Source organism: Garra rufa, chromosome 5 (genome assembly GCF_049309525.1).
Source record: "Garra rufa chromosome 5, GarRuf1.0, whole genome shotgun sequence".
Taxonomy (NCBI): Eukaryota; Metazoa; Chordata; class Actinopteri; order Cypriniformes; family Cyprinidae; genus Garra; species Garra rufa.
Window position 1 is genome coordinate 52,235,178 of NC_133365.1, and position 27,442 is coordinate 52,262,619.

Consider the following 27,442-nt stretch of genomic DNA (forward strand, 5'->3'; position numbering starts at 1 on the left):
ATTTCAGTGCATCAGGTTAAATTGAATGAAAATTTTTACATTTATGCATTTGACAATTTTATCCAAAGCAACTTTATTCAAGCGATGCATTTATTTTATTTTTTATTTTTTCCACTTCATTCATTTGCTGGGAATCGAACCCATGATCTTGGCCTTGTATGCAATGTAGAAGTTTGGCTGAATGTTGTGTTTATTTTGAGCGCTCCTTTCCAAAGCTTACTGTACGTTGAGCCAATACGCCATTAAAGCCTGCTTTTGCATATTTTTTATGCATTCAGAATGTCAAATCATAGTCGGTGGTGTGGAAATAAGAGATTGCATTTCAGTTTATTGGATTGTTAACAATGAGTCCCTTCTGGTCCCCTATAAAACTGTGAAATGTTATCGGCCCAGCAGATCATGTTTGGGTTTCTCAATGTCTCCGTTAGGTCAAGTACATGACTAGAAATGCCAAATGCAAGCATGAACAATGTTACATCACCACTGAGGCCTATAAGAGCTTTTATAGCTTTTGAAAGGTGAAGCGGTTTCAGTTTTGGTGTTGTATGATCTTTCTAGTCTCTAGTTGTTAGTGTTAAAATTGTACATAGACTGTCGTTCATTAGAGGAGGTTAAGTTGCTAAATACTGACTACGTGTTAATTGGTGTCGTAATGTAATTGTTGCCGTTTCCATTCAAGAAATTTTATTTGCACATGGGAAAAGTAAAATGCATCAAACTCTTTAAAGGAATAGTTCACCCAAAAATGAAAATTTGCTCAAATGTACTCACCCTCATCCAAGATAGAGATGAGTTTATTTCTTTATCAGATTTGGAGAAATGTAACATTGCATCACTTGCTCAGGAATGGCTCCTCTGCAGTGAATGGGTGCCGTCAGAATGAGAGTCCAAACCGCTGATAAACACATCACAATAATCCACAAGTAATCCACACCACTCCAGACCATCTTTTAATACCTTGTAAAGCCCAAAGCTGTGTGTTTGTAAGAAACAAATCCATCATTAAGATGTTTTTAACTTTAAACCATTGCAGTCCGTTATTCATAATATTTTTTTCTCTTGTGAAAAAGTCATCTCGTTTGAATCAGGAGATAAATCAGCACAGATCAAGCACTGTTTACAAGCCAAAACAGCTCTAAACAAATATTGATGTTTGAAGACAACAGAAGATGGTCTGATTTACTGGAAGAAGAATTATTATAGATTATAGACGCTTTAAAAGCATCTCAATTATGGATTTGTTTCTTACACAAAAGCAGCTTTTTGTTTCGCAAGATGTTAATTGATGTACTGGAGTTGTGTGGATGTTTTTATTAGCTGTTTGGACTCTTATTCTGACTGCACCCATTCACTCCAGAGGGATCCACTGCTGAGCAAGTGATGTAATGCTAATGTGTTAATTTTCTGCAAATTTTCTGTACCTGTACCTTTAAAAGAAAAGAGCAAAAAAATCCTGTTTTCCATTATGTTTGTTTTAATTTAAAAGTGACGTCTTTTCAAATAAAATAATTAGCGAGTGTTTAAGATGGCACTGTTAGTTGAGGGTAAAATATGTCTTATTTGGGTTTATGGCAGATCCAATTCAACTAAATTCATTCTCAAAGTCTATACCTTCAGCCAAAAATTAGTTGGTTTTGAAATGTTAAATGTACCCGCCTGAAGCTTCATGGAACTTGTGGAGTTCTTTTGAAAGGCTTTTGCTTGTCTTTCCATTACAGACTGTCTCTGAAAATCGAACCGGGGAACAGCTCACCGCGCATGGCTTCATCCAAAGAAGATCTTGCAGGTAAGACAGTCTAAATGTCATTATTTCCACAGTTAACTTCTAATGTTTTTGCCATGAGGCTCTTCTTGCATTTATTTAATTAAAATTACAGCAAAATCTGAAATATTATTGCAATTTAAAATAACTGTATTCTATTTGAATATATTTTAAAATGTAATTTATTTCTGTGATCAAAGCTGAATTTTGTCAGTGTCACGTGATCCTTCAGAAATCATTCTAATGTGCTGATTTGCTCCTCAAGAAACAGCAAGAAAATATTACCGCCCCCAAACTTTTGAATGGTAGTAACTTACAGAAGACATGGTAGCCGTTTTCACTTAGCATCCATTATGTTGTCCCATCTGAATGAGGTCGCTGGCCCCTGGTGGTAGAGTTAATGAAGGGCTCCGAGGGGCCCCTGTCTTCTTTGACTCATTGAAAGGGCAAAGGGAACTGAATGTGTACTGAGAAAACAAACAGCGCATAAATGGCTCTCGAAGGAGCCTTAATCTCAACATTGCAAATCTGCATGGCTTCACCACATGCAGGCATCAGTCATTGAGTCCAGAAAACATGATGAACCGCAGTCATTGAGCAACACTTTGAACGGCTGATTGAATGACCTTCTCAAGCCCTATCGCTAGAGTTCTGCTTTAAAACTGGACAATTTATAAACTTTTGTTCTTTAAGACTGCATTTATTTGATTTTAAAAAATGAGTAAAATCAGTAATATTCTGAAATATTTTTACCATTTGAAAAAAATGTTCTCTATTTGAATATATTTTAAAATGTAATTTATTCCTGTGATCAAAGCTGAATTTTCAGCATCATTACTCCAGTCTTTAGTGTCACATGATACTTCATCAAAAATCATAATAGTATGCCAAAAAATGTTTTTTTTCTGCTTAATGCTTACTATGAAAACCATTATATTATTTTAAGATTCTTTAATGACAACAAAATTCATTCATTTTTGATGAATTTAATGCATTCTTGCTGAATAGAAGTATTTGAACAGTAAGATTTTTAATGTTTTTTTTAAGTCTCTTCCGTTCACCAAGCCTGCTTTTACATTTTGTATTTCATCCAAAGTACAGCAAAAACAGTACAATTTTTACTATTTAAAATAACTGTTTTCTATTTGAATATATTTGAAAATGTAACTTATTCCTCTGATTTCAAAGCTGAATTTTTAGCCTGATTACTCCGGTCACATGATCCTTCAGAAATCATTTTAATATTCTGATCTGCTGCTCAAAAAAACATTTATTATTATCAATATGTTAAAAACAGCTGAATAGAATTGTTCAGGTTTCTTCGATCAATAGAAAGTTCAGAAGAACAGCATTTATTTGAAATAGAAGTCTTTTGTAACATTTGAAATGCTGTTGTCATCAATTTTGATCAAAGCATTGCTAAATAAAAGTTTTAATTTCTATAATTTCTTTCCTAAAACTGACTCCAAGCTTTTAAATTGTCTAGTGTATAATGTTACAAAAGCTTTGTACTGTTCATCAAAGAATCATGAAAAAAACTGTTTTAAATATTGATATAATTACAATAATCTAACATGTTTCTTCAACAGCAAATCAGCATATTAGAATGGTTTCTAAAGGATCATGTGACACTGAAGTAATGATGCTGAAAATTCAGCTTTGATCCCAGGAATAAATTACATTTTAAAATATATTCAAATAGAAAACAGTTATTTTAAATAGTAAACATATTTCAAAATGTTGGATTAAATTAAAGCAGGCTTGGTGAGCAGAAGAGACTTCTTTAAAAACCATTACAAATCTTACTGTTCAAAAACTTTCTGGTATTGTAAAAAAAAAATCCTAGTAATTTACCATTAATTTACTACGATTAATAATAATCGTATTTACAATAATTATAATAATTTTACGGATAATTTTCACAAATCCAAATTATCTTGTGTGTTTTGGCTCATTTGTGCTGAAATTGAACAAACAATAGTCAGTTAGCCTAAAGGACTCCTCTAATTGAGGTAGGAGTACATTTGGTTTAACCACTGCCAAAAATGGTTCTGAGATTATTTTATGGCCCTTATATCTGAAAGTTTAAGAGTTCTGAGCCACATTTACTGTATTTTGTGAATGTTAGTCATGCAATAAACATATAGGTGTGTATTTCTAGTTCTCTTTGAACCACTCAAAGTCATACATTGTAAATGCTGACTCTGTAAAACATTGCCTGGCTGTTGCCCGTAAGCTCTAGTCACGCGATGTGACGAGCCAACAGCGGTTTCCAGTAATAATATAAGTTTGCCACGAGTATCGTTGGTAAGCATTTGCTCCTGAGCTGCGTAACCAAATCTATAGGTTTCCATGTTCGTAAAAGTCGTTGTTTGTAAGGTTTCCAAAGCAGTCTGTAACCATTCAGCCTCTCTTGCCATTTAATGACACGTCTGTTCTCATTCCAAGGCCAGAGGTGAATGTCTAGAACATTTGTAGTTATTGTAGTCCTAAAGTTTTTGATTGTTAAGTAAGGACGTCAGCATTTTTTTCCTATGAAGCATCATGCCCATCTGAATATCGGCACCAGATGTAATATAACACTGCGGTCGGGGACTGAGACTGAGACTATTTGGCTTTTCATTATTTCCTTTTCATTGTATTCTTGAATGCCAGTGTGTGCCATAAAGCATTGTTTGGTGAATATATATAATTTTTATTTATTGAATGAGATGCTTGTGGCCACGTCTCAGCCGCATTGGTTACATCACAGGGAGGATTGGGCAGACGAGGTCTTTCCTAGAGTCTCAGGGTGACTGACGGTTACGTAACCCAGTAGATGTATTTGTGAAGACGTGCAGGCAAGGAAATGAGTTCTTGCCACTGAACTCAGGCCAGAAAACTGAGCAAAACATGGAACAGCCGTTCAGACACACCTACTCTCTCTTTGTTATGATGTTTTCCACATTCAGGGATCATTCTGTGTATACCTGGGATGTTTTTTGAGCACTATTGAAATGTAAATGTATATTTTCGTTAGATTATTAGATTAGATTAGATTAGATTAGATTAACGGTATTAATTGGCCAAAGACATTTAAATGGCAATTATACATATGGATGGATGGATGGATGGATGGATGATAGAAAGGTAGATGGATAGAACAATAGATGGATGGATGAATAGAATGACAGATGAATATGAAAATAGAATATTGGACATGGATGGATGGATGATAAAACCACAGATAAATAGAATGATTGATGGGTGGGTGGATGGATGGGCGGGCAGATTATAAAATGATAGATGGATAGAACAATAGAATGGTGGATGGATGGAATAATAGATGGACAATAAATGGATGAATGGATAGATGATAGAACAGAGGATGGAGAGACAATGGATGGATAGAACAATAGAAGGATAGGTGGATGATGAAGTGATAGCTAACTATAACAAAGGATGGATGAATGGATAGATGATAGAATTATAGATGGATAGAACAATAGAAGGATGGGTGGATGATAGAATGATAGCTGACTAGAATGATGGATAGATGGATGTATGATAGAATGATAGATGGATAGAACAATAGAATGATGAATGCATGAATGATAGAACAATAGAATGGTGAATGGAACAATAGAAGGATAGATCAATAAATGTATGAATGGACAGATGATAGAACAATGGGTGGAGAGACAATAGATGGATAAAACAATAGAAGGATGGATGGATGATGGAATGATATCTGACCATAATGATAGATAGATAGATAGATAGATAGATAGATAGATAGATAGATAGATAGATAGATAGATAGATGGATGGATAGATGGATAGATGGATAGATGATAGAATTATGGATAATAGAACAATAGAAGGATGGATGGATGATAGAATGATAGCTGAACATTGTATAGAACAATGAATAGAACAATAAATGAGTAGAACAATAGAAGGATGGGTGGATAATAGAAGGATAGCTGACTAGAACGATAGATGGATGGATGGATGGATGGATGATAGAACAATGGATGGATAGAACAATGGATGGATGATAGAAAGATGGAAGGATAGAACAATGGATGAATAAAAGGATAGATGATAGAACAATAAAATGATGGATGCATGGATGGATGGACTGATGGATAATAGAAGGATAGAATGATGGATGATGGATGGATGAATGATAGAAGGATAGAATGGTGGATGGATGGAACAATGGATGATAGAAGGATAGATGGTTAGAACAATAGAATTATGGATGAATAGATGATAGAATGATAGCTGACTAGAATGATTGATAGATGGATGTATGACAAAATGATAGATGTATAGAACAATGGATGGATGAATAGATAGATGATCAAATGATTGATGATGGATGAATAATAAAACAATAGAATGATGGATAGATGAGTGGATGGATGATAGAAGGGTAGAAAAATAGATTGATGGATGAATGTATAGAACAATAGATGGATAGAACAGTTAAAGGATAGCTAGATGATAGCTGAATAGAACGATGGATGGATGGATGGATGGATGGATGGTAGAACAACAGATGATATAATAATAGAACAATGGATGGATGATAGAATGATAGCTGAATAGAATGATGATAGAATGATAGATGAATGGATGGATGTTAGATGATGGAAGTATAGAACAATGGATGGATGGATTATAGAAGGAAAGAACGATGGATGGATGAGGGAAGAAATAATAGATGGACAGAACAATAGATGAGTGGATAAATGGATAGGTGATTGAACATGGATAGATAAATGGATGATAGAAAGATAGAATGATGGATGGATGGAATAATAGATAGAACAGGAGTTGGATGAATGAATAGATGATAGAACAATAGATGGTTAGAACAATGATGGATGGATGGATTGCTGATAGAATGATAGCTGACTAGAACGATGGCTAGATGGATATATGATAGAACGATAGATGTATGGAACAATGAATGGATGAATAGAACAACAGATGAGTAGAAAAATAGAATGGTGGGTGGATGGACAGATGGATGATAGAAGGATAGAATGATCAATGAATGCATTGATGGAATAATAGATGAATAGAACAATAGATCTATGAATGGATAAATGATAGAATAATAGATGGTTAGAACAATAGAATGATGGGTGGATGACAGAATGATAGCTGCCTAGATAGAATGATGGATAGATGGGTGTATGATTATAATGATAGATATATAGAACAACGGATGAATGAATGGATAGATAGAACGATGGATGGATGATAGAAGGCTAGAAATATAGATGAATGATTGTATACAACAATAGAACAATGAATGGATTATGGAATGACAGAAGGATAGATGGATGATAAAACAAGATCTAGACAGACAGACAGATATCAAAAAAGATATATAAATGTGTTTAGATGGGAAAGTCCATGAGCATACCTATTACTCTGTGTCACTCAGACACATAGATAATATTTCTCAAGCACATCACTGTGAAACTATTGTTATCTGGAAGCAGTCCCTTACATCCATGTTGGGAACAGCAGGTCTTAATCACAGACAGACCCGAGACAGAGACGTCTCACCCTCACGTCCGCTGCTTTGGATGTTATTCTTAGCTCTGCACATTGTGTTTCCCTGTCACTGTTTAGTTGTGTATACACTACCATTCAAATGTTTGGGTGAGATTTATTCAACAAGGACACATTGAATTGATCAAAAGTGACAGTAAAGACTTTCATTTCAAATGATATTCTTTTGAACTCTCTATTGATCAAAGTATCAGCATATTAGAATGATTTCTGAAGGATCATGTGACACTGAAGACTAGAGTAATGGTGCTTAAAATTCAGCTTTGCATCACAGAAATAAATTACATTTTAAAATATATTACAATAGTAATCAGATATTTTGAATAGTAATAATATTTAACATTTTTTCTGATTTTTACTGTATTTTTTGACAAAAAATATGCAGCCTTGGTATGCATAAGAGTTATAAGAGTCTCTAAAGTCCCCTAAATCTCTCATTTAGCAGCAAAAACAAAAGAAATGCATGCTGCAACATGAGTTATGTTTTACATACAATCCAGTCTGACCCCTACACAGGAACATAGGTGGTTAAACACATGTATCAGCATGTACAGACAGGGCCAGATTGATCGCTAACATGTACTGCTAAACTCAAAGCATGTGTCTGCCATCTAATTCACTTTTAATAGTGGAAGGAAAGAGAGAGATGTGGAGTCAGCAGGTACAGATGACACCAGACAAAACACATTTAGAACAGGGTTCATACAAGGTGCTTAAAGTGTTTGAAGTACTTGAATTTAACTTCTTGAAATTTAAGGCCTGGAAAACCCTTAAAAATAGCAATATTCCTGAAGAGGTACTTGAAAAGTGCTTTAGTGAAAGACAATGTATATGTAAAACAAGTGTTTATTTTTTTCAATAAGCACATATCTTTTAATTCACAAAATTCAAAACACGCTTTTTTTTTTTTTTTTGCTTTTTCAGTTAATGTCATAAAACTATCAAGCTAACCTAGTAGTAGTACTGACCGTGTCGTGTAAACATGGCTGAAGCCACAAGGAAGGAACAGACAAACTGAATCAATTGAGTGAGTCATTAACACTGGAACCACTCCGATTGATTCAAACTCATGACTTTGATCTTTCAGAGCTTTTCGAAACTCTGAATCATTTAAACAATTGCATCGCAAAATGATTCACTGTTTCAAAGTGCTCCAAACGGATCGTGAATCATTTGATTTAGATCGGGACTTAAAATTGCATATTGCAAATCATTTGACTTTGGTCAGAACTTTGCATATTGCGAATCAATTGATCTAGATTGGAACTTCAGAGCAGGTTCTTGGATCAGTCTACGAATTGAATGATTCGCAAATAGAGAAACAGACAAACCAAATCAATTGAGTGAGTCATTAACACTGGAACCGCTTCGATTGATTCAAACTCGTACCTTTGATCTCTCAGAGCTTTTCAAAGCTCCAAATCAGTTAAACTATTGTGTCACAAAATAATGCACTGTTTCAAAATGCTCCAATTGGATTGCATATCACAGATCATTTGAGTTAGATCGAGACTTAATCATATTGCGAATCATTTGATTTGGATCGGAACTTTGTGTATCGCGAATCAATTGATGATTAATGATTCGCAAAAAGAGGAACAGACAAACCAAATCAATTGAGTGAGTCATTAACTCACTCTGATTGATTCAAACTCGTAACTTCGATCTTTCAGAGCTTTTCAAAACTCTGAATCAGTTGCAAAATGATTTACTGTTACATAGCGCTACAATCGGATCGTGTATTTGCAAATCAATTCAATTGATTTAGATCAGAAAATCAAGTCGTATATCACAATGACTTCGATTTTTTTAGAGCTTTTCGAAACTCTGAATCAGTTAAACTTGTTTCGAAGAACTCCAATCAGATCATGTATTACAAATCATTTAACTTAAATCAGAAATTTGTGTATCGCAAATCATTTGATTTAGATTGGAACTTCAGAGCAGATTTTGGAATGATTCCGCAAATTAAATGATTTGCGAAAAGAGGAACTGACAAACCAAATCAATTGAGTGAGTCATTAACTTTAAAACGGCTCCGATTGATTCAAACTGCTGACTTTGATCTTTTAGAGCTTTTCAAAACTCTGAAACAGTTAAACCCCAATGCCTCGCAAAATGATTCACTGTTTCGAAGCGTGTTTCGATCAGAACTTCAGAGCGGGTTCTTAAATCATTCCAGGAATTTAATGATTTGTGATCGGTGCTCCAAGTCCTGATCTGAAATGATGGTTCGCGAATCATTATTTAGATTGGGACTTCGGTGTGGGTTTGCAAATCTTTTGCTTTAGATCAGAAACCTAGAAGCGCAGAACGCAAATCATCAAGTTTGGTGTGGTTTCACAAATCATTTGATTCAATTCGGGACTTTGGAGCATGTACCATGACTCATTTATTTCAGATCAGAATTCTTTTTTTTTTTCTTAAACAGTGGAAAATTATCAATAACCACTTAATAAGTGAGTCTGATTGAAGCCCTTGAAAATAAAATAAAAAGTAGTGGTTAAAAAGTCCTTGAAAGCCCTGGATTTCATTTAGAAGCATCTGTATGAACCCTGTTAGAAAAGTCTCCTAAACACTTGAGTAACTTAAGTACTTTAAGTTTAACTGTTAAACCATGTAAGTTTGTTAAATGCTTTTGGAGCAATCCAGTGCAAAACAATTCCTTTTTCAAAGTGTAAGGTAAAATGATTGACCCATAATTGCCCCCATTGTCAGCTGTGCTCTGAATATTATGTAATTGATCATTAGATGATTACTAAAGGGTCAAAGTGTACGTCTTTCCAGTAGAATCTGCATAATATCTCTGTTTGAGCCAGTAATCTGTTTGCAGTAATGAAGCAGCCACTCTGTACACTGCAAAAAATGCTTTTCTATCTTAGATTTTTTGTCTTGTTTCCAGCCAAAATATCTAAAAATTCTTAAATCGAGAAGAATTTTCTAGATGAGTAAAAATTATTGTCTAGTTTTCAGAAAAAAAGGTCAAAATTGAATGCATTTTTGCTTGAAACAAGCAAAATAATCTGCCAATGGGGTAAGAAAAATAATCTTGTTTTCTGTTTGAAATAAGATTTTTTTTCTCACCCCATTGGCAGATTATTTTGCTTGTTCTAAGCAAAAACTCACTTAATTTTGACTATTTTTTTCTGAAAAAAAAGAAAATAATTTTTACTTGTCTAGAAAATCCTTCTTGATTTAAGAATTTTTAGATATTTTGGATGGAAACAAGACGAAAAATCTAAGCTAGAAAAGAATTTTTTGCAGTGTAGTTTTCCAGAGCACCGCCAGCTTTGCCTCTGATGCCACATTTTATTTTAAGGCAGCAAATCATGAATTAGAGCTGAAATCAGGACATACCATGTGTCGGATTCGATCCTGGGCGTCCCAAAACCACTACTTTTTAAGGAATCAAACATACTGTTTAAGAGCAAAACTATTCACATATTGCGAATCATTTGATACAGATCAGGACTTAAAATCGCGTTTCACAAATCAATTGATTTAGAGCAGGTTCTTGAATCATTCCGCAAATTCGCAATCATTTCAGTCCCGATTTGAAATGATGGTTCGCAAATGCTTTGGATCAGAAACCTAGCAGCGCAGAATGCAAATCATTTGCTTCAGATCGGGAGTTTGGTGTGATTTTGTGAATCATTTGATTCAATTCGGGACTTTGGAGCACGTATCGTGAATCATTTATTTCAGATCAGGATTTTGGAACTGTTTCCTGGAATTACATTTTACAAAATCAGAACGAACCGTGTTAGAAAACTCTCCTAACAGCTTCTTCAATGCTTTAGTGCTAAAAACTGGAGTAACTTGAGTACTTTAAAGTTGACTGTTATTTGTATGTTAATTGCTTTTGGAGCAATCCAGTGCAAAACAGTTCTTTTCGAGGTGTAAGGTCAAATGATTGACCCATAATTGCCTCCAGTTTCATCTGTGTTTTAAATATTAGGTAATTGATCATTTTCGTTGTAGAACCTGCATCTCTATTTGTGCCAGTAATCTGTTTGCAGTAATGATGCAGCTGCTCTGTAGTTTCCCAGGGCGCCACCAGCTTTGCTTCTGAAGCCTAAAAATCAAAATCTTTTGCCACATTTTATTTTAAGCAAGCAAATCATGAATTAGAGCTGAATTCAGAACATAACATGGGTTGGATTCGATCCTGGGCTTCTCAAAACCGCTACTTTTTGTGCAGTCAAACATAACTGATTGCCTTGTAATAATGTTGCTCTCAAATACTTTATATTTAATTGCATAGAAAATGAGACAAAAGTAACTCCATACCACAGAAGCATGTTTTATTTTATATTTAATTGCTATTAGTGCTTAAAGATGTTCTAATTCCATGACGCTCCAGAAACACCTGCATCAAATCAGATCTCACCACATCATGCCGTTTTCATTGTCAGATGGAATAACCGCTCCGAATGTGGCATTCATTTCATGAGCTGGTAGTCAGACTCATTAATGTAGCTTTTAACAAGCACCAGGTGAAGATCATTTCCTTAGCATCCCACTGTGCCATTCAGGTATTTACATATTAGAAACACTGTGTAAAGCCGTCGTCTGTCCCAGACTGGAAGAGACATGGTTTAAGGCTCTAGTTGCTCCATTAAATGTGTTTTCTGGTGTGTAAGTGTCTCAGCATGCTGTCTTACATTGTTTCCGCTTTCTTATGATGCCTGAAGGTGTTTTTGTCCACTGTGGAAAACTTGGTTATGAGTCCTTGAGTCTGAGACTGTCTGATCGCCTCTTTTGATGGGGTCATGTGATGAGATAATGACGTTTAGTGGGAAAGTTCACCAAAACATGTACTCACCCTAATGTGTCTCCAAACTATGACTGACTAAAGATGTTTTGGAAGAAAGTCATTGTTTGGAACGATATTTCAGAATTTTGGATGAATTATCGCATGTGTGAAACTGTTCACACTTTTCCCTTTGACACAAAATAACAGATATGCTCTGTTTTCGCTATTTAAATCATCTGCACTGTTAGTTACACATCAAGGTATAGTACCACTTTTTGAGCAACTGATAGAGAAACCTTCCTTAATCCTTGTGGTGCAAATGATTGTTTCCAAAAAAAAAAATACTATATGTGAAAATTGTTTTTTGTCATTGCAATAAGGCTGAGATCAAATTAAAATATTCAATGAAAAACGTAAGTCTTAGAAAATGTAATAGAAAATGAGAAACGCTGCCTCAACAACTACACTGAAATACAAAAATAGCTAAAAAACAAAGTTGAAATAAAAATAAATTATTGCAAAATAGAAAAAAAAATCTAAAATAAAAACTGATAATATAAAAAGAAAAGCTCATTTAAAATATTAATAAATGCTATAACAGTATATATTTAATACTAAACACTGGTGCTGTCTAAATGTAAAACGGAAATAAAATAAAACCATGAAAAGTAATATATTTTTGATAACTAATAAAAATGACAAAAGCACATAAAATGTGTAAAAAAAAATAAAAGCTGAAAATATAAGATGGATTAAAATATTAATAGCAAACATATAAACTAAACTAAAATTGCAATAAAAATATACAAATAAAAGCTAGTTTAAAATATTTATAAATACTATAACATAACAATAATACAAAAAAAAAACACTGGTCACATAAATGTGAAATAAATAAAAACTGATAATATAAAAAGAAAAGCTCATTTAAAATATTAATAAATGCTATAACCGTATATATTTAATACTTAACACTGGTGCTGTCTAAATGTAAAACGGAAATAAAATAAAACCATGAAAAGCAATATATTTTTGATGACTAATAAAAATGACAAAAGCACATAAACTGTGAAAAAAAAAAAAATGCTGAAAATATAAGATGGATTAAAATATTAATAGCAAACATATAAACTAAACTAAAATTGCAATAAAAATATACAAATAAAAGCTAGTTTAAAATATTTATAAATACTATAACATAACAATAATACAAAAAAAACACTGGTCACATAAATGTGAAATAAAAAAATAAATGAAAGCTAAATAGAACTATTAATAAAACAACAGCACATAAAATTACAAAAATTTGAAAAAAAATGTATATAAATAATACTAAAACAACACTTGTGGCAACTATATATAAAACAGAAATAAAATAAAACTAAATGAAAGTTAAATATAAATAAAAACAAAGTTACATAGTTAAATAACACTATAAAAACACTTAAAAAGCCAATAAAACAAAAGCACATAAAATAACTAAAACTAAAATTAAAGCTGAAAATAACAAACTAAAATAACACTGGTGTCATGTAAATGTGAGATGTGCATAATATAAAAATAAATGAAAGCTAAATAGATATATGAAAGAATAAATACAAATAATAATTTACAGCACGTAACAAAAATGCTTAAAACTTAGAGTGAAATTAAAAATGAAAACTGAAAAATATATATATAGTATACAGTGCCTTGCAAAAGTATTCAAGAAGCAATATGAATGCTCCTTAGCTAAATTTTGAGTGTCCCAGAAAAGAGTATGAATACTTATGCAATGGGATCTTTTAAGTTTTTTATTTCTAATAAATTTGCAAAGTTGTTACAAACCTGTTTTGTGCTTTTGTCATTATGGTGTATGAAATGTAGATTGATGTGGGGGAAAAAAGTCATTTAAAGAAGTTTAACATAAGGCTGCAACATAACAAAACGTACCAAAAAAAGGAATATGAATACTTTCGCAAGGCACTGTAAATACTATAATAGTACATGAATAATACTAAAAAAGGGTTTACTAATGCATCTGAAGTTGTAGAGTCACTTTTCATCATGCAGTAGAAGAAAAGCATGAGAGCGAGGCCTCAGAAAGCATGTGATGACGCTCAGGAGCTGCCGTCAAGCTCACGGACGGGAACATGTGGATGCCGTTACTCTGGAGATCCTCTTTGTTTTCCTCTCTCAGGACTGAATAATCATCGCTGCGTTGAATCTGTCTCCCTCAAGAGGACTAGAGAATCTTAACATTTGTGCTGCGGCTGTGATTGCTAAAGCAGAGTCTCCATGTGTTGTCTTTCATTATGTTTCATTGAGTGTGACGTTCAGGCATGTTCAGAGCGAAACTCATTCTGCTTTCTCTCTTTCTCTCTCTCTGTCCGTCTCCTCCAGGTCCATCCGAGTTGTCTTTATCGGTGAGGTATAATCGACGGCCCACTTGTCCCGATGCCACCGTGGGGGTTCATGTTCCCACCCCGCCGCCCTCGCGCCACAGGAAGAGCCACAGCCTTGGAAACGCGTGTGTTTTGTCTTTGTTTACATGTGCACACATACTTACATAATGTATTTACATCAACAGTTTGGGGTCAGTAAGCTATTTTTGAAAGAATTTAATACTTCAGCAGAGATGCATTAAATTGACCAAAAGTAAATTAAAATGAACACTAAACAGAAAAAAATCAATTTAAAATATAATAATAAAAACTAAAATTAAAAAAATATATATATAAAAAATTACTAATATAAAAAGAAAATCTTTAAAATATTAATAAATGCTATAACAGTATATAATTAATACTAAACCAACTCTGATGCCATCTGAATGTAAAATGGAAATAAAAGGTAAATTTAAACATTTTTGAAAATATAAAAATACTATAATAGAATACAAAAATTACCGTGATGCCATCTTGTAAAACGTAAATAAAATAAAAATATAAATCAATGCTTTATAAAAATAAATAAAAATATATAAATGGTAAGTTGACAATACTTAAACGACATATATTTATATTATAATATATTGGAAAATAAAAAGAATTGAATACTTCAGCAGAGATGCATTAAATTGACCAAAAGTAAATTAAAATTACCACTAAACAGAAAAAAATCTACTTAAAAATAATAATAAAAAACTAAAATTACAAAAAAATTAAAAATTACTAATATAAAAATAAAAGCTTTAAAATATTAATAAATGCTATAACAGTATATAATTAATACTAAAACAACTCTGGTGCCATCTGAATGTAAAATGGAAATAAAATAAAACTAAATGAAAAAATATTTTTAAATTCTAATAAAAATGACAAATGCACATAAAATTTGTAAAAAATTTGAAAATTTTGTATTTTTGAAAATATCGAATACTATAATAAAAAACAAAAATAACCATGATGCCATATAAATGTAAATGTAAAACAGGAATAAAATAAAAATATAAATAAATACATTATAAAAATAAATTAAAATATATAAATAGAAAGCAAACGGCATGACCACATAAGTTGACAATACTTAAACGAAATTATTTATAAAATAATGTATTGGAAAATTGGAAAGAATTTAATACTTCAGCAGAGATGCATTAAATTGACCAAAAATAAATTAAAATTACCACTAAACAGAAAAAAAATCAAATTAAAAATAATAATAAAAAAACTAAAATTACAAAGAAAAGCTTTAAAATATTAATAAATGCTATAACAGTATATAATTAATACTAAAACAACTCTGGTGCCATCTGAATGTAAAATGGAAATAAAATAAAACTAAATGAAAACATATTTTTAAATTCTAATAAAAATGACAAAGGCACATAAAATTTGTAAAAAATTAAACATTTTTGAAAATATCAAATACTATAATAGAAAAAAAAATAACCATGATGCCATATAAATGTAAATGTAAAACAGGAATAAAATAAAAATATAAATAAATACATAAAAAAAATACATATATATATAAATGGAAAGCAAATGGCAGGACCACATAAGTTGGCAATACTTAAAAGAAATTATTCATATTATAATATATTGGAAAATTGGAAAAGAATGCATTAAATTGACCAAAAGTAATGCACAATAGATTTCTATTTCAAACAAATGCAGTTTTTTAACTTTATATTGAATCATCTCTCAGGTTTAAATAAATAAATGTATTTAAAGTCATGCACTTGGAAGTACAGAGGATTTTGGAGGATTTAAAAGCATTTATTGTTGCACTTGCATGAGTTATTTTATAAAACCTTTATTTATTTATTTATTTATTTATTGCTACCAATGATATTTTGGTATCATTGAGATACTATAATAGTTTTTATTAATATATTAGATTAGCTTTTGTTTTTGTATTTTCATTTTCATTTTTTGTTAACATTTTAGTAATTTTACTGTGTTTTTGACTTTTTTTATTATATAGAACCTCTATAGTTTTTTAACCTCTATACACATCTATATAAACCTCTACAGTGGTTTTTCCACAGTTTTAGTTTTAGTAGTTATTTTACTAAATCAAGTTCACGTTTTATATATTTTATTACATTTTGTTTCTTTATTGATTTTTTTTATTAAGTATTTTTTATTATTTTGGTTTTGTTTTTAAGGATTAGTTTTTATTCTGAAGACATTTTACATGACATTTTACATGAAATATCATACATTTTTCCATAATTTACAGAAGACACCTACTAAAATGTCATTCAGTGTAACAATCTTGTCAGGCATATTTACAACAAATATCAATTTATTACATATTAAAAGATTAATTATTTTCACCCCAAATACTAATTAGTTGTAATTCTACATTTTTTAAATTTGCCACTGTACTAGGTTTTACCCATTTGTCAGTACGTATTTTTACTCATTTAAAACACAATACAATTTAATATGCTCCCTAAGTCAGAATAAGCATGTTATTTGAATTTTTTACATAAATATTTTGTTACACTGAATGACAATGTTTAATTAGTTCAACCAAATTTTGACATTTTATTCTCCAAAAACTTCTTTGAAACCTTAAATGTAGACACTTAACTTACATTTAATGTGCTTTCTATGGACACAAAATCACATTAGGAAATGTCATTTGACTCTCTCTCACAGTATGATGTGGCATTTCGGTGTGGTGGAGAGTAAAAGTGCGACGTTCCCCATAGAGAAACCACGTCACCTGCTGGACGACAGCTTCCTGGAGTCCCAGAGTCCGTCGAAGAACAACCCACACAGCTCATCCGTCTCCAACGGCATCTCTATAGGTAACAGCACAAGCTGGCATTTTACCAAAGCCCTGCACGTCTTATTTAAGAAATGTGTTGGGTTTAATGCATCCTAAGCATATGTAGGATCATGTTAATTACAGCAGAAAATCATTTTGAATCACTCCCCAGTTTAAAATGAATGAATAAATTAAAAAATGTGGTTAAAATAATACACTTGGAAGTACAAAAGCGCAGCATTCTGGAGGCGTTAAAGGTTAAAATACTTTGAAATGTACTATGTAAAAAAATATATAATAATTATATATATTTTTTGACTGAATTAAAGCATAGAAAAACCTTAATATGTTTGCAGAAATTTAGGAAACAAGCAGTTCACATAGTACATTTCTCCAAAAATCAAAGTTGCAGGAAGTTTGTCTAGTGTGTTCTGTGTAGGAATCTCTGTTTTTATTTTGGTCAGTGTGACTCCGCCCACTGCCATAGGATTTTAATATTTCTTATATAATTATATCTGTAAGATGATTTATTGTAAGATATATTTTTGCAATATAAGCAATGATATAAACACATGTGACCCTGGACCACAAAACCAGTCTTAAGTAGCATTGGTGTGTTTGTAGCAATAGCCAAAAATACATTGAATGGTTCAAAATGATCGATTTTTCTTTTATGCCAAAAATCATTAGGATATTATATAAAGATCATGTTCCATGAAGATATTTTGTAAATTTCCTGCCGTAAATATATCAAAACTTAATTTTGGATTAGTAATATGCATTGCTAAGAACTTAATTTGGACAACTTTAAAGGCAGTTTTTCCTCAGTTTTTTGAATTTTTGGCACCCTCAGATTTCAGATTTTCAGATAGTTCCAATTATCTCATATATCTCAAATATTGTCCTATCCTAACAAATCATACACCAACAGAAAGCTTATTTATTCAACTTTCAGATGATGTAATAATCTCAGTTTAAAAAAAAATGGCCCTTATGACTGGTTTTGTGGTCCAGGGTCACAAATGATTTTCCATGCAGTATAGTTTGCTTTACATGGGTATACTGTATGTCTGAATGCATGCATTTAAAGTCAGTAATTCATAAACAATATATAAAGGATTCAGTAAAACCCTCTTTGTAATTTGATCTGTATCTATCAGCTTATTTATTCAGCTTTTAGATGATGTATAAATCTCAATTTAAAAAAATTGACCCTTATGAGTCCAGGATCACAAATGATTTTACAATGCAGTATAGTTTGCTTTGCATGGGTATTAATATATGTATGTATGCATGCATTTAAAGTCAGTAATTTATTAAAAATATATAGGGATATATGAGGATTCAGTAAAAACCCTCTTTGTAATTTGATCTGTAAAGATCTAAATGCTCATTTTTGTGGTGGGACTACTGTACTAGAGTGAATGATCTTCTGGGTATGCGTTTCTGATGTAAGTCGTGAGAACAGATTTCTGGTATCGTTGCATGTATTGTGCAAAAGGAACAAAACACCATTATGTCACTATGGCAACAGAAGACTAAATATAACTTCACACAAAGAAAATCAGTAAGTGTTTCCAGCAGACAGATCCCATGCAAACTCATGCAGTAAAGTCTTGTACTGAGCAGTACTTCCACAGTAACTGTGACTGCAGTGTTTGCTTTTTTAAGGAAACAAAAGACTAATCAAAATTATTTTGTGTTATTAACATTATTCCACAACTAATTTTGTACTGAACCCAGAATATATTTCTGATCCTGGATGCTGATTGGTCGGTAACATGTACATTACTGCAAAACCAACTGTTAACATTAGCTTATCTTAAAAACCTCCTTGTCTAGACTAAATGTTATCCATCTGCAACACTGCAAAATGCTTTTCGTACTTAGATTTTTGTCTTGTTTTCAGCCAAAATATATAAAATATATATAAAAATATATTTGTGCAGTGCAGAAGATCTAAAGAAATAATTAAAACATTTTAATAACAATGTATGTCTTCAGTGTCTTAAACAGAACCGTTTGCATCCCCAATAGGTTTTTGAGGTTGTGCTGTACTGCTTTTGTACCGTATTGGTGTTTCTTCACTTTACTCTGATGGACACAGTTGTGAGGTTTGTTTGCATTGTGTTTTATCAGGCAGCAGTCAGAGTTCGTTCTGCGATGATCTTTCTCCAGGAGTTGAGAGGTGAGACTGTCTAATTTGTTGTGTTTGTGTCTAAACATCACCTGCTCAAATTCCAGCTTCAGTATGACTTATTCAGGTCATTCTACATGAATACTGAATCATTAGGAAAAGGTTTTCATGGCCTAATAAGAGAATATGGCCAGTAACATTTTGCATTTGTTTACACTAGTTAATGCTTTAACTAACATCAATGAGCGATACATTTGTTACAGAACTTGTCCTGTCTACCTTGATGACTTCCTGCTGATGCAGCATCCTAACTAGTGTGACTCTGTATATGAACAGCACTCAGATAGAGCTGCTCACGTTTACATTCACATGCAGTCATTTAGAAAAAATATATATATATATATTTTTTTTTTGTTGTTACACCCTCAGATTCCAGATTTTCAAATCTCAAAATTATTTAAAATATATTTTTCATATGTTTTTGTAAAATATATATTGTTTCACCCTTCACATACACATACACATTAATCCAAAAATATATTGTTGGAAAATATATTTATATAAATATATTTAAAAAACATAGTTGTACTTGTTAATATTTGTTAACATTAGTTAATGAAAATACAGCTGTTCGTCATTATTTCATTTCAAGCAACTTTTGAATTAAAAATGTTTTAAGAAATGTTGAAATTAACATTAACTAATATTAATGAATGCATTTAAGTATTTTTCATTGTTGTAATGTTTACAAATGAGCCTTATTGTAAAGTGTATCCTATGACCTTCATAAGATCAACTGCCAAGTAACTTTTTAAACTGAGATTTCTAAAATGAATTTTCGTTTTTGTGTTGTTGTTCATTTATCGTTTCCAGTTATTAATGTTTATAAGTGTTTAACATCTATATATGTCCATTCCACAGGAAAACACATTGATAAACGTACAAATAGCAAAACATATACTGAACAAAACTAAAACAAGAGTTGATCTCAGAACATTTGAAGCTTTAAAGAGATAGTTCACATGAAAATGAAATTAATGAATCACCCTCATGTTGTTCCTTTCTATCTTCTGTGGGACACAAAAAAGAAAGCAGATGTTTACGCTGCTCTTTTCTGTGCCGTGAAAGCAGACATTATTATTTTCTAAATAACATTTTAATACATGTGAATACATGCATTTTGAAAATATTATTTATACAGTCAAACAGATGCAAATAGTTAATGTTTTGTGCAGAAATCTCTCCTGTTTATGTATGACTGACCAAAATTTATTCAGACACCTTCAACATTTCTCACATTATCACATATTAAAATTGTAATAAAATATGACAAGAACTCAGAGTTAAACTGTGTCGGAACAAATTAATCTTGATAATAACTCTGATAGAAAGGTATGTAATGGATTACAATCAACCAAAACTGTTAGTATGACAATATTTACAAAATTATTAATACTTTCTAGACCAATTAACAAGCAATGCTTAATTTTGTTCAGTCTGTGGCGTAAAAAGGTCGCATTAGCAATTAAAGAAAAAACACTTTTGATGTCTGAATAATTTTTGGTCCCAAATTTGTATCAGTTTTATTAGTAGAATTTTTTGGGTATAATGTCACAGTTTCCTATATTTTGCTATAAATATAAATCAACTACAGTGTCCTGCACCCACTACTGAAAAAATATCAAAAATTATATCTGATATGTCAATAATTTTTGGTTTGGCTGTATATCATATTAACCCTCCGGGCCTCTTCGGTCATTTTTGACCGAAAAATTTTATGTTTTGAATTTTTAAAAATCGTAGCTTCATCAGAATGAGATGACACTTGGTGACTTTTGTTGCATTAGCTATGTGAGTACAAAAAAAAAATCAGTGACATGATTCGGATATGTTAAAGGGTAAAAAAAAAAAATTAGTCACACTTGGCTCCTTCGTGGTCAAAAATGACCGACATAGGAAATGAATGGGAAATACGAAAAAATGTGATAATTCAGATAATCTTTTGGTAATACAAGCTACAAATCAGCCACTGTGCTGAAAAGAAGTGTTCAGCAAGCAAGGACTGACACTCTAAAATAACAAAAGTACAGAACTGACACACACACGCACACACACACACAGACACACACACAGACACACAGAAATAAGCAGAAAAATGCAAAACCTGATATTTATCCAATCAAAAAATATCTAAACCTTGCCAAAAGTAATCTTTTAGAATGTCTGAATATATTTCTAAATGCAAAGCCTATTAAAATGAAGAAACAGTAAAAAAAAAAAAAAAAACAATAGGAATCCCAAAGCCCCTGTATATATGTATATAGGGAGACACAGGAGTTTACATGGCATTACACAAGTTTTTATTTTTATGCCACTAGATGGTGCAATTTTCACTTAAAAAAAATTGATTTTAAATTCTTTTACTCTATTTTAATGTGAAATGTTGTATTTATTGAAAAATAATAAATACATAATTAAATTAAAAAATATAATATAAAATATAATTCTAGTGGGAAAAAAATGCTCATTAAAACTGTATAAATATTGCATAAATTCATAAAAAATGCTCAAAACTCTAAATAATAATTACAAAATATTATTGAACAAAAATGTATTTAATTGATTTTCCAGAAGAAAAAAAAAAGTTACTTTTTAAGGCTTCGGTCACTTCTGACCGCGAGGGAGCCAAGTGTGACCCCTTAATGAGGAGGCCCAGAGGGTTAAGTTCATTAGTTTTTATGTTAAATCTGTATAGTCCAGCTTTTAAACGCAATTCAAATGCATACATTTACATAGGCCTCAATCATTTAGCCATATTTATCTGTAGTATGAGTATCAGATAAACTCATTGTGGCGAATGTGCAAACAGGGGCCGCATGTACGCGACTCTGGGCCCTAACTGGAGGGTTCCTCTCCGCAACTCCCCCAGAGGCCGCAGCCATGCCCACAGGTACAAACCCTTACCTGGGTCAAAGGTCACCTCCTCCATTCCTCTGGGTCATCGGGTTCACCTGTCTTGGCATGCAGCGTCTCCTCTTTAACATTCCAGTTTCCTCCTCTTGTCTGGTTTAGTCTGAAGACTCTCATGTCTGTCATCTGTTCTCACTTTATCCTGATGTCAAGGATTGTCATCATCTCAGAATGGTTATAGTAGAGAATTACTGTCTTTGTAGAAGAGAAAAGCTCTGGTTCAAAACCTAACCAGCTGACTTGATGTCTACTGTCCTGACTACCTAGATGACTTCCTGCTGATGCAGCATCCTAACTAGTGTGACTCTGTATATGAACAGCACTCAGATAGAGCTGCTCACGTTTACATTCACATGCAGTCATTTAGAAAATTTTTTTTTTTTTTTTGTTGCACCCTCAGATTCCAGATTTTCAAATCTCAATGCAGAAATCTCAAAATTATTTAAAATATATTTTTCATATGTTTTTGTAAAAAATATATTGTTTCACCCTTCACACGCACATACACATTAATCCAAAAATATATTGTTGGAAAATATATTTATATGAATATATTTAAAAAACATAGTTCATATATTTTTAGCAAAAAAATAATAAATAATCAAAAAATAGCACTGAACTAATTAAAAAAAAACTGGTTAAAATAACAATTAGGTTAAAGTAAATCAATAATAAATAAATATATTACATAAATTTTAATTCATTTTAAATACATTTTGTTATAATTTTAAAATGTTCCTTGTTTTTATTGTTGTGATTATTCTAATTCATTTTAAATGTAAAGCACTTTGAATTACCATTGTGTATGTAATGTGCTATATAAATTTAGCCTTTCCTAACATAAATAAACCAGCAATTAGGTTAAATTAAACAAATAATAAAAAACAATCAAATAAAATAGATTAAAAATAAATGAACTAACAATTTGATTGAAATAAATAAGAATAAAATAAATCAACAATAACAATTAGATGAAAATAAGTAAATGAATAACAAACAAAATATATTAAAACAAATGGATTAAATTATATTGACAATAAAGAAAAAATAAAATAAATGCATGAATCAGATTAATTGGTGAATTCAATTCAAATTTTAAAAATAAAAACAAATTAAAATTTAAATAAATAAATAATGCATCTAAACTGTACAGCACTTTAGTGATTAGGAAAAAAATTTAATGTATTGTGATTGAAAGTAAACATTTTCTAAATAATATTTTATACGTATTTAATTGTTTACATAAATTGGGTCTTTACAGTTTATATAAAAATTGTATAACTGCCTTTTAAATTTTAGAATTCATATTTGGGAGTCTGTGGCATCTGAAAGATTGAAAAAAATTAATCAAACCTTCAGACGCTTTTGTTCAAAACAAAGCCAAGTTTCTAAAAAGCAGTCTATTTTAAAGTAAAATATTGGGTAAAAAAAAGACCAAATTTTTCCTTTTTTTGTGTCCAAACTTAAGAATTCATTCAGAATAGAGTCTCTTAGAAGGCTGCATATTTATACTGTTTACCTTACGTCTTTACATTAAGAGTGTGCATATGAAAATGCATCCTACATAGGCAGCTCTCTAGGTTTTGAAAAAGAGCCGATATCTTGTGATTGGGTTTTCTCGCCGGGTGAAAGGGAACTTTTCCGTCTTACATCAGCGCTCTCTTTACTCTCTCAAACTCACTTCTCCTCAGCCTGAGCTCTCCTGCAGCTCCATCTCATTCTCACATCAGATGTGAGCTGGAACGTCTGCTCTCTGAGGCCTCATTACATGATTAGAGAAGCAACAGTAGACATGCACGGGTTGGTTGTTGTTGTTATTGTGAACGTATTGGTCTAATGTGATTCCCTCTGTGCAGTCCGTCACTAGCAGAGCCCAGTCTGGCTCATGGAGAGACGGGTGGAGTCACAATGGAGGGGGCGTTGAAGAGGAAAACCCTGCTGAAGGAGGGCAGGAAACCCAAGGTGAACAGGAAGGGAACGAAAATGAGTTAAAACTGTATTTAAACATTTTTCAGCTTTTGGCCCAATATTCAGTATATAAAGATAATCATACATTTGCTTTGAAATGGTGTATACATGACATTGACAGCTCCAGAAAAAGACGATGGCAGCATGAAGATCGCATATTTTAGGGGCCAACATACGTTTTAAACATATGTGACCCTGGACCACAAAACCAGTCTTAAGTCGCTGGGGTATATTTGTAGCAATAGCCAAAAATACATTGCATGGGTCAAAATTTTTGATTTTTCCTTTATGCCAAAAATCATTGAGAAATTAAGTAAAGTTCATGTTCCATGAAGATTTTTTGTAAAATTCCTACTGTAAACCTATCAAAATGTAATTTTTGATTAGTAATATGCATTGTTAAGAACCTAATTTGAACAACTTTAAAGGTGATTTTCTCAGTCTTTTTGATTTTTTTGCATCCTCAGATTTCTGATTTCAAATAGATGTATCTCGGCCAAATATTGTCCTAACAAACCATACATCAATAGAAAGCTTATTTATTGAGCTTTCATATGATCTATACATCTCAGTTTTGTCAAATTTAACCTTATGACTGGTTTTGGGGTCCAGGGTCACATATATCTATTTTATATATAAATGTATGTAATTATTGTTATATGTGTGAAATATGTGACCAGTCTTGAGTAGCACGGGTATATTTGTAGCTTTTACTTTTGTCAAAAATCATTAGGATATTAAGTAAAGATCGTGTTCCGTGAAGATATTTTGTCTATTTCCTATCGTAAATATATCAAAACTTAATTTTTGATTAATGGTATGCATTGCTAAGAACTTAATTTGGACAACTTTAAAGGCAATTTTCTCAATATTTTTATTTTATTTTATTTTTTGCACCCTCAGATTCCATATTTTCAAATAGTTGTATCCCACCCAAATATTGTCCTATCCTAACAAATCCATACATCAATGGAAAGCTTATTTATCAGCTTTCAGATGATGTATAAATCTTAAAATTTTTAAAACTGACCATTACGAGTGGGTTTGCGGTCAAGGGTCACATATTTTTGTGTCAAGAACATCCTGAACAAACAACACTTTAGAAAACATTCTCAATATATAACCAACAGACTGAATCCTCAATATTTCGATATCTGGACTGAATATTTGACTCAACCACTCCATCTAGTGACCAAGACATACAAACACAAAACATAAAAAATCCCAAGTCTGTTTCTACATTCGCCTCAGAAACAGTGTTGTGTAAAAATAAAATCCCAAAAGATTTTCATACATTTGCATTTATGCATATGCATCCAAAGTGACTTGCATTGCATTGAATGTAAATATTTGATCAAGTCATGCATTCACTGGGAATTTAACATTGATGTCAGTGGCACCATGCTCTCTTGTTTGAGTTGAGTTTGCATCATGGAGTGTATGTTTTGTTTTGTTTTTTTCAGCTGGCCTCATGGACGCGGTTCTGGATCACACTTTGTGGTTCCACTCTCATATTCTACGGATCTAAAGCTCTGCGAGCCACAGAACGGAAACATGTGAGTGATGCAAAGAATCTCACAGCAATCCCATATTTTAGAAATAAAAAATAAATATGACACTGAACTATAAAACCTCAAGTGTCAATGTAGCAATAGCCAAAAATACATTGTATGGGTCAAAATTGTAGATTTTTCTTTTACGCCAAAAATCATTCGGAAATTAAGTAAAGATCATGTTCCATGAAGATATTTTGTAAATTTCCTCCCATAAATATATCAAAACCTAATTTTTGATTAGTAATATGCATTGCTAAGGTGTTCATTTGGACAACTCTAAAGGCGATTTTATCGATATTTAGATTTTCAGATTCCAGATTTTCAAATAGTTGAATAGTATCTCACCCAAATGTTGTCCTATCCTCATTCATCAATGGAAATCTAATTTATTCAGTTGTCAGATGATGCATAAATCTCAATTAAAAAAAAAAAATGTTTCCCTTATGACTGGTTTTGTGATCCAGGGTCATAAATAAGTACATTTTAATACAGTTATTTTATATAAAAAATGTAAAAGGGAAAAAATGAACAATTTGTCATGAAAATAACATTTTATGTCATCTTTTTTCACATAACACAGTACAAGTCATCACCGTGTAAGAAAGTGTCCGTTCTGGGCTGGATGGTTGTGCTTCCGGATGATCCGACTCAACCCAACATCTTTCAGCTCAACGATCCTGACAAAGGTAAATCTGATTCACTGAAGTGCTTTTATATGTCATTCTTCACAAATGACAAATGTATTCATTGTTAAATGATAGTGAATGATGTTTATGTTTTTATATACATAACTAAAGCAGAATCTGTGTATTTCTCAGGAAATGTTTACAAGTTTCAGACTAGTGATCGGTTCACTGCGATCATGTGGCACAAACATCTGGAGGAGGCGTGTCGGAGAAGAAGACCTCAGGTATTGATTCATTTATTTCCATGTGATATGACTGGATGATGTAACCCGAATCTTATTCACAATAATAGCACAATAGAGTTATTTCTGAAAGACGTTCAAACAAACAAAATGGATATTGACACAAACTCATACTCTAAGTCTGGAATCGATGCAAAAGCAGTGTCACATTATAAAAAGTCTTGGGATTAAATATTTTATAATTAGCTTTAATACTGTATTTTAATTTTAATGTTTAAATGTTAACTTTATTTATTTATTTATTTTTGTATTCGAGATTTTTTAATGGAAAAATGAATGCTTTTATAAAGTAGTAATGCATTAAACTGATCAAAAGTGACAGTAAAGACATTTATAATGTTACAAAAGATTTTTTTTCTGTTCATCAAAGAATCCTGAATATAAAATGTATCTCAGTTTCCACAAAAATTAAAACAGCACAACTTATTTTTAACAACGATAATAATCAGAAAGGTTTCTGAAAACAATTTCTGAAGGTTCATGTGACACTAAAGACAGGAGTAATGTAGCTGAAGATGCACAGGAATATTTTTCACAGGAATAAATTACATTTTACAATATATTCACAGAAAACAGATATTTTAAA

General features: G+C 31.8%; 2 protein-coding genes across 2 annotated transcripts in view; one reads left to right on the forward strand and one right to left on the reverse strand.

Moving 5' to 3' along the window:
• The window catches only part of LOC141335365 (target of rapamycin complex 2 subunit MAPKAP1-like), a 575,213-nt gene that overhangs the window by 388,715 nt on the left and 159,056 nt on the right, over nt 1-27,442 (reverse strand).
• The window catches only part of LOC141335362 (ras-specific guanine nucleotide-releasing factor RalGPS1), a 178,172-nt gene that overhangs the window by 149,671 nt on the left and 1,059 nt on the right, over nt 1-27,442 (forward strand). Inside the window, exons 11-18 of the mRNA XM_073840798.1 lie at nt 1,719-1,786; nt 14,475-14,601; nt 17,186-17,337; nt 19,437-19,485; nt 24,261-24,366; nt 25,836-25,928; nt 26,509-26,614; nt 26,747-26,838. Coding sequence (XP_073696899.1) covers nt 1,719-1,786; nt 14,475-14,601; nt 17,186-17,337; nt 19,437-19,485; nt 24,261-24,366; nt 25,836-25,928; nt 26,509-26,614; nt 26,747-26,838 — 793 coding nt within the window. The remainder of the gene's footprint in view (nt 1-1,718; nt 1,787-14,474; nt 14,602-17,185; nt 17,338-19,436; nt 19,486-24,260; nt 24,367-25,835; nt 25,929-26,508; nt 26,615-26,746; nt 26,839-27,442) is intronic.